At 51.7% G+C, this 8876-nt stretch overlaps 1 protein-coding gene and 1 pseudogene across 1 annotated transcript in view; both read left to right on the forward strand.

The window, feature by feature from the left end:
• LOC123129349 (putative receptor-like protein 8) overlaps positions 1 to 3396 on the forward strand; it is a 5280-nt gene extending 1884 nt beyond the window's left edge. Inside the window, exons 2-4 of the mRNA XM_044549549.1 lie at positions 911 to 1739; positions 3032 to 3266; positions 3379 to 3396. Coding sequence (XP_044405484.1) covers positions 911 to 1739; positions 3032 to 3266; positions 3379 to 3396 — 1082 coding nt within the window. The remainder of the gene's footprint in view (positions 1 to 910; positions 1740 to 3031; positions 3267 to 3378) is intronic.
• Positions 3397 to 4127: 731 nt separating this feature from the next.
• LOC123130096 (receptor-like protein EIX2) overlaps positions 4128 to 8876 on the forward strand; it is a 9943-nt pseudogene continuing 5194 nt past the window's right edge.

Here is an 8876-nt window from a genome sequence, read left to right on the forward strand (position 1 = left end):
ATCGGGAGGGCAAAGGCAGGGGGCCGCCGCCACCAGCGACCCCGGGGCCAGGCCGGCCGCGGGCGCCAGCGACGGCGGCGGGGAGAAGGGGAGAGGGGGGGCTGGAGGGGGGAGAGATCGGGGCGCGGCCGGCCGCCCGTGGGGGCGGCGCGGTCGCGAGAGGGGAAGGGGGATGGTGTATCTTTCCGTCTCTAGGGAACCTTTCCGTTTGATTCATCTTCGGTCTTGCCAGCTAGGGCCTAAATTTCCAACATGGCTCAGATGGCACACACACGTATGGACTCTTGATATATCAAACACAAGCATAAATGACAAAATACCAGATTGGTTTTGGATATCAGCTTCCTCTGTAAAGTATCTGAATATCCAAAATAATCAGATCACAGGAGTCCTACCATCAACAATGGAATTTATGAGAGCAGAAGAAATGGATTTCAGTTCTAACCAGCTTGGTGGTCCAATACCTAAGCTTCCCATCAATATAACCGGCCTGGATCTCAGTCAGAACAATATAGTTGGCCCACTACCACTAGACTTTGAGCACCAAGGCTTGAAACACTTCTTCTATATAACAATATGATCTCCGGCGCCATTCCTTCTTCTTTTTGCAAGTTGCGATCATTGCAGTTGTTAGATCTATCAAGAAATAATCTCAATGGGTCAATCACTGATTGCCTAGTCAATGGGTCCAACACAAACATGACAGGTCTGAGTATCACTAATCTAAGCTTAAGAAACAACAACCTCTCGGGTGCATTTCCTTTGCTACTGCAGAAATGTACACGACTCATCTTTCTTGATCTCAGCAATAATCAGTTCTCTGGGACTTTACAAGCATGGATTGGGGAGAAGCTATTGTCTTTGTCATTCTTACGACTGAGATCCAATATATTTTATGGTCACATTCCAGTTGAGCTTACGAAGTTTGTTAATCTGCAATATTTGGACCTTGCGTACAACAATATATCAGGGAGCATACCGAGATCTATTAGTAATTGCACAGGCATGGCACAAACAAGAGGCAACTCTGATAATCTTCGGTATGCCTTCAATTATATATCTGGGGTTAATGACAATGTACTAGTTGTCTACAGTGAGAATTTCACAGTACTCACGAAAGGTCAAGAGAGATTATATACAGGAGAATTCATATATATGGTGAATCTTGATTTATCTTGTAATAGTCTTACCGGAGCGATACCCGCAGATATCAGCACTCTCGTCGCATTGAAGAGCCTGAACTTATCATGGAACAATTTCAATGGAAAAATCCCTGCGAATATTGGTGCCTTGATGCAAGTGGAGTCACTCGACCTGTCACACAATGAGTTGTCCGGTGAAATCCCTTCAAGCTTATCGGCTCTAACATCATTGAGTCGTCTGAACCTGTCCTACAACAATCTGAGAGGAAAGATACCAACTGGAAATCAACTGCAAACACTTGAAGACCAGGCATCTATTTATATTGGCAACCCGGGTCTCTGCGGTCCTCCTCTCTCGCTGAATTGTTCACAGTCCAAGCCAATTCCAGGAGAAAATCATGGAGATGCATGTGACGGCAACGTGGTTTCGTCTTTCATCGCCACGGGTTCCGGATATGTGATGGGTCTCTGGGTGGTCTTCTGCACGTTCTTGTTCAAGAGGAGATGGAGAGTTTCGTGGTACTCGCTCTGCGACAGCCTGTATGACCGGGTTTATGTGCAAGTGGCTGTTACCTGGGCTTCCTTGAGAGGTAAAAAGTAATGGGTAGAAGCTGAGATCGCTAGCACTGGTTGTCTGGTTCTCTGTTTGCTCTGTTGTAATCTAATAAATACTCTGGAGATTTATCACGAATGCATCGATCGGTGTTCAAGTGTTCTTGTACTGGAAGCAGTCACAGATATGTATGTAGTCAAGGTTCACGCCTTTGACTGAGGCTGGTATAACTTGTTGCAAAGGTGTTCGTGGTATGATGTAGAGTAGTGTCAAGTAGTGCTTGCCTGCATGATACATCTGAACATATACTTTTGTGCATACATGATTGCCGCAGTTAATTACTTGATGAGTGGCTCATTTTCTCGAGCGGTTCCAGCACAATAGACTGTTTGTTGTTTCCATTCCTGTATGAAAACTTCTCTAGTACTGAAGTAAGATGCTTGATAGTAGAAGATGGTTGCTATTTTCGCAGAAAGTAATAGGCCTCAATGCAATGAGGTGAAGCCAGTTGCCGGCTAGTGTCGGACGAAGAAACTATTTGTTTGTACAAAACGCTTGATAACAGTTTTGCTGCTGCCCTGTTGCTATTTTTCCTTTGCAGCTTGAACCTGAATGTGTTTTTGACTTTTTGTTGGTAGAAAATCGGTGGAAAACCCTTGTTTTCAAGACAAAACGAAAAGGTACAGAAATTTTAGTGTAGACCGCCCCTTTTCTCTAAAAGAGGAGATTAATGTTTGACAGTATATATAGGCTGGCCTTGTGACTGATCATCACTTTTCCTGCATGAGGTGATGGAAAGTAAACGAAACAAGTATCTGCAAATAGAAATTTTAAGAGAAAAGGTCTCCGGTTCGAACCCGGGTGAAGCCATCGTTCTAATTTTGCTCCCAACTATATTTTTTCCTCACACGCATATGTCATAGCAGGTAGGAGTATATATTTTGTTAGTTTATAATTACACGATGCTATTGTAGGCATACATTCCCCTTTCTCCTCAATCCACATACAAACTGTAAAAATAACAATCCGATTATAATGCAACAACGACAAAGCCTTCTGTCCCAATCAATTCGGGGCAGGCTTATCCGATTATAATGCAAGGCAACAAAATCTTGTACTAGTACCCCGCAAAAAAAAAACCCTACCAAATTTCAATGGACGCAAGACTGTGAAATATGCTCTACAAGTATCATCAGCCAGTTTGTTCTTTTCTCTCTCCAACTCTCAGTTCGTTACCGGAGTGAGTATCATACTAGTGCTATCATCTTCTGAACACAAGGTGTTCTGTTTTTTCTGTCAGATAAAATATACTGCTAGTTCAGAACAAATAATGCAGAGAAGCAAAAACGGGCGCCGTCAGTCCACAGCAGATTACAGAAGTACAGGTCTCCATCCCCACTTCACAGACGCAGATTCATTCCCTTGTTGCCGGCACCGGCGAGGAGGGCCGGGGCAGCGGGAAGGAGGCGCTGGGGTGGCTCGGGGTCGTGGGGGAGTTCTTCCACCGGATCGCCGCCAGCCCGCTCGACGGCGTCTCCGTCCGTCCTCGTCACCGGCCTCCAGATTGCCAGGTCATCTCCTTCCTCCGTCCCTTGCCCGAGCACATGGAACTTCTTTCATATCCATCTTATTTTGGGATGGGATCTCTTTGCAATGAAACTCATCAGTTTTTTTATATGATAGGCATATACTGAACATTAACAATATATACATATAAATTATACAATTCTTACGATATTTATATTTAGGATCAGTAGTACCCAAAACATTATATATGCTCATCTTTTCATTTCCAGACATATTCATGTTCAGATACTTAGATATTTCCTCACAACGAGGATTATTATTAACCAAAGCGTCATACATTCTAGATGTCCAGATATTGATTGAAAGAGTGGGGAGAGGGAAAAATAGCTTGGACCATGGAGTACGTCAAAAATAGCTGTAGAAGAACGGCATTGAGCTTCAGGTTGCTGTCAATCCCTGGCTCCACTCCGCTCTCCAGTGGCTGCAATTAAATTCCAAGTCAAAAGAAGACCTGGTCGGTCTGCTACCTCTGATCCCAAAACGTATAACAGAGGGAACCCATGAACAAGGACAGAACAGAATACCGACCAGTCACCTTCTCATGCAAATGGCTGGTGTTGAAGTTCACACGTAGCACAAGTCATGTTCCTGTGTATAAACGACAACCAGTAACAAGAAATTTCGCCTCCGATGTCACTGTAGTGTAAGCAGCTAACCATCACAGGAAATTCAACATTCAGGACATCAAGAATTATTTATTTTTCTGGACCAGGTGACACCAAGAGTTTGATTTACATATACATCACACATATAAAGGATTTCCTGCACCAAGAAAAACATATATCCAATCCTCAAAATGAAGAAAAAGAAGAAGAAGAAGATCATACATCATGGCAAAAGCACCCATGGACACGCTTCAACTCTCCTGCATCCAGATAGCCATAGCCTTTCTCTTGTTCACTCATGCCAATAGCACCAGAGAGGACACATCTCCCCTGCATCCAAACAATACGGTCACTAGCTGTATTGCTGGTGAGAGGTCTGCCCTTCTCGCCTTCAGGGCAGGTCTATCAGACCCTGCCAACCTCCTTTCATCATGGAAGGGTGCTGACTGTTGCAGATGGAAGGGCGTGTATTGCCGCAACAGAACCGGCCATGTTGTCAGGCTGGATCTGCAAGGCACTTATTGCAACGGTGATTGGATGAGATACGAATATATGGTATCAGGCAGAATAAGCTCCTCATTACTTGGTTTACAGCATCTACAATATCTCGATCTCACACTACCAGAAAAACTTGTTTTGCCGACAGCCATATATATGCCGACGGCCCCCGTCGGCATATATGGGCATACCCCGACGGCCCAACTAAAGCCGTCGGCGTATAACCATCTATGCCGACGGGGGCCGTCGGCATAGATAAGCCGTCGGCGTTTCTCCGAATATACCGACGGGGGCCGTCGGCATAGAGCAGGCCGTCGGCATATCGCGTGGGCCCGTCTACCCGGGCGGCGACGACTGTTTGACAGCGTCAGGCTACGCCGACGGGCTAACGATGGCCGTCGGCATAGCTATGCCGACGTCATCGATCCGCCGCGCCGCCACGTCATCGATCCGCGTCGTTCGCCGGTCCCGTGGGGTGGCATTTCTATGCCGACGGCTAGGCCGTCGGCACAGGCCTGGCCCATGGTTTTTGCCACGTCATTGATCCCCGCCCTATGCCACGTCATCGATCCAGGGCTCTACCGTTCCGTGGTCGTAGCTATGCCGACGGCTTTGCCGTAGGCATAGATTTCTAATAATATTTTTATATTTTTTGTATTTTCTCTTATTATTTTTTATTTTTTTCCAATACTAATTTCATTAACTTAAATGTACAGAAAACATATATCGATTGCCCCCCACACGGGCCTTCTTCCGTCGTGTCACGGAAAGGTTAGACGGGACGGGCCGGGTACCTGTGGGGGGTAGCAATGCCGCCAGGTGTTGCGGTGGGCCCTCCTACGGTTGTGGAAACGTGGTGGCAGGCGCAGGCACGCGGCTCCGGGGTGTGTCCCCTCCCCCCTCACGGGCGTCGATGCCGCCGTGCCCCGGAGGGGGGAAACGGCCACGTCGGGCCGACGCAGAGGGATTCTTGGGGTGGGTTGTGCCGGGACTGTGTTGGGGGTGTAGCTATGGTTGGGCTATGACAACAAGGTGAAAAGGTCCACCGGTCAAACTACGTCCAGCGAAAGTCAAAGGGATAGACCCGGCGGTCGTCTGTGTCAGGGGTAGACGGGACGGGGTACCTGGGAGGTAGCAATGCCGCCAGGTGTTGCGGTGGCCCTCCTACGGTTATATAAGCATGGTGGCAGGCGTAGGCACCCGGCACGCGGCTTGTATGAGGTCCCGGTGTGACGCTCCGGTGGCATTGCTACCCCCCTAGGGCCCCCGTCCCACCTAACCCTGTAGCGTTTGACCACGGGATCTACCCCTTTGACTTTGCACGGACGGGCTTTGAGCAGTAGACATATCCACCCGGTTGTGTAAGGTCAGCCCAGAGGCCCACGGCAACATCTGGCCCGGATGTTGCTCCAAAGTGTTCCTATGGGCTGACCTAACTCAACCGGGTGGGGAGGTCCACTGGTCAAAGCCCGTCTGTGCAAAGTCAAAGGGCTAGATCCCGTGGTCAAACGCTACAGGGTTAGGCGGGACGGGGGCACTGGGGGTAGCAATGCCACCGGAGCGTCGCACCGGGCCCTCATACATGCGGGGTGGTGTGGTGGCATGTCCGAAGAGGCGGGACGCGTCTCCGGTGCGTGCCCCCCCCCCTCACGGACGGCGATGATACGGTAGCAGACGTTCTACGGTAACGATGCGGCGTCAATATTACTAAATACTCGGAGCGCGATAAAATCATGAGTTTTTTTTGCACGACGTGGGCACATGTGCTATAGGAACGATGGTATTTTTTCATAATTTTTGGTGATGGAGAAGTATCCGAAAAATTCCCTCTACGCGGATTGCCCTTCGCGCGTCTAAGGCTGTGGCCGGCGGCCTCCGGGGGCTAGCATGCCGCCAAATCTTGCGTAGGCGGCCTCTCACAAGTCTGGAAGTGTTGTGGCGGTTGCAAACGCCCGGCACGCGTGTCCGGGGTGTGCCCCCCCCTCACGGACGGCGCCGCCGCCGGCACCTGGAGGGAGGAAACGGACGCGTGGGGTCTACACGGAGGGGATCTTGCTGTGGGTCTGGCCCGGATGTTGCTCCAAAGTGTTCCTATGGGCTGACCTAACACAACCGGGTGGGGAGGTCCACTGGTCAAAGCCCGTCCGTGCAAAGTCAAAGGGCTAGATCCCGTGGTCAAACGCTACAGGGTTAGGCGGGATGGGGGCACTGGGGGTAGCAATGCCACCGGAGCGTCGCACCGGGCCCTCATACATGCGGGGTGGTGTGGTGGCATGTCCGAAGAGGCGGGACGCGTCTCCGGGGCGTGGCCCCCCCTCACGGACGGCGATGACACGGTAGTAGACGTTCTGCGGTAACGATGCGGCGTCAACATTACTAAATACTCGGAGCGCGATAAAATCATAACTTTTCTGCACGATGTGGGCACATGTGCTATAGGAACGATGGTATTTTTTCATAATTTTTGGTGATGGAGAAGTATTCGAAAAATTCCCTCTACGCGGATTGCCCTTCGCGCGTCTACGGCTGTGGCCGGCGGCCTCCGGGGGCTAGCATGCCGCCAAATCTTGCGTAGGCGGCCTCTCACAAGTCTGGAAGTGTTGTGGTGGTTGCAAACGCCCGGCACGCGTGTCCGGGGTGTGCCCCCCCTCACGAACGGCGCCGCCGCCGGCACCTGGAGGGGGGAAACGGACGCGGGGGGTCTACACGGAGGGGATCTTGCTGTCGGTCTGGCCCGGATGTTGCTCCAAAGTGTTCCTATGGGCTGACCTAACACAACCGGGTGGGGAGGTCCACTGGTCAAAGCCCGTCCGTGCAAAGTCAAAGGGCTAGATCCCGTGGTAAAACGCTACAGTGTTAGGCGGGACGGGGGCACTGGGGGGTAGCAATGCCACCGGAGCGTCGCACCCGGCCCTCATACATGCGGGGTGGTGTGGTGGCATGTCCGAAGAGGCGGGACGCGTCTCCGGTGCGTGGCCCCCCTCACGGACGGCGATGACACGGTAGTAGACGTTCTGCGGTAATGGTGCGGCGTCAATATTATTAAATACTCGGAGCGCGATAAAATCATGAGTTTTTTTGCACGCCGTGGGCAAATGTGCTATAGGAACGATGGTATTTTTTCATAATTTTTGGTGATGGAGAAGTATTCAAAAAATTCCCTCTACGCGGATTGCCCTTCGCGCGTCTACGGCTGTGGCCGGCGGCCTCCGGGGTCTAGCATGCCGCCAAATCTTGCGTAGGCAGCCTCTCACAAGTCTGGAAGTGTTGTGGCGGATGCAAACGCCCGGCACGCGTGTCCGGGGTGTGCCCCCCCTCACGGACGGCGCCGCCGCCGGCACCTGGAGGGGGGAAATGGACGTGTGTGGTCTACACGGAGGGGATCTTGCTGTGGGTCTGGCCCGGATGTTGCTCCAAAGTGTTCCTATGGGCTGACCTAACACAACCGGGTGGGGAGGTCCACTGGTCAAAGCCCGTCCGTGTAAAGTCAAAGGGCTAGATCCCGTGGTCAAACGCTACAGGGTTAGGCGGGACGGGGGCACTGGGGGTAGCAATGCCACCGGAGCGTCGCACCAGGCCCTCATACATGTGGATTGCTACCCCCCAGTGCCCCCGTCCCGCCTAATCCTGTAGCGTTTGACCACGGGATCTAGCCCTTTGACTTTGCACGGAAGGGCTTTTACCAGTGGACCTCCCCACCCGGTTGTGTTAGGTCAGCCCATAGGAACTCTTTGGAGCAACATCCGGGCCAGACCCACGGCAAGATCCCCTCCGTGTAGACACCACGCGTCCGTTTCGCCCCTCCAGATGCCGGGTACCGGCTCCCATACAGACGGTAAACTAAGAATCTAAAAATGTAATAATTGATTTGATTAAAAACTCTGGTATTCATCATTGAAAATGTACAATTGCTGTGAACCTTTTAGTGCTCGGGCACTGGGCCGGCTGCCTGAGCACACCCGGTGCCCGAGCACTGAAAAGTTCACAGCAACTGTCCATTTTCTGCATATAAGTCTAATGAACACCGGAGCTTATAATGTATGGATTAGTGAACTATTTAAACAGGTCTAATTGCTTTTCCCTCGGCGAGGTGGGACTATTTTTTTTTAAAAAGTAGTTGCCATCTATGCCTACGGCATAGCCGTCGGCATAGGCCTCCTTTCTATGCCGACGGCCTGGCCGTCGGCATAGAGCCACCCTTATCCACTCGATGGCCCTCTCGCTGTCAGGTGGGACCACTCCTATGCCGACGGCCTGGCCGTCGGCATAGGGCCGCCTTATCCTCGACACCCCGGCCCTCCTCCTCCACTTCTTTCTCTCCTCGCACCCCGATCCAACTCCCTCTCCTCGACACCCAACCGCCGCCGCCACCCTCTCCGCGCCGTCGATGCCCCCTAGCCGCTCGCCCCGCCACCGGCCGCCACCATCTCCACCCACCCGCGCCGCGCCGCCGCCATCTCCACCCACCCGCGCCGCGCCGCCGTCATCTCC

The sequence above is a fragment of the Triticum aestivum genome, chromosome 6A (genome assembly GCF_018294505.1).
Source record: "Triticum aestivum cultivar Chinese Spring chromosome 6A, IWGSC CS RefSeq v2.1, whole genome shotgun sequence".
Classification (NCBI taxonomy): Eukaryota; Viridiplantae; Streptophyta; class Magnoliopsida; order Poales; family Poaceae; genus Triticum; species Triticum aestivum.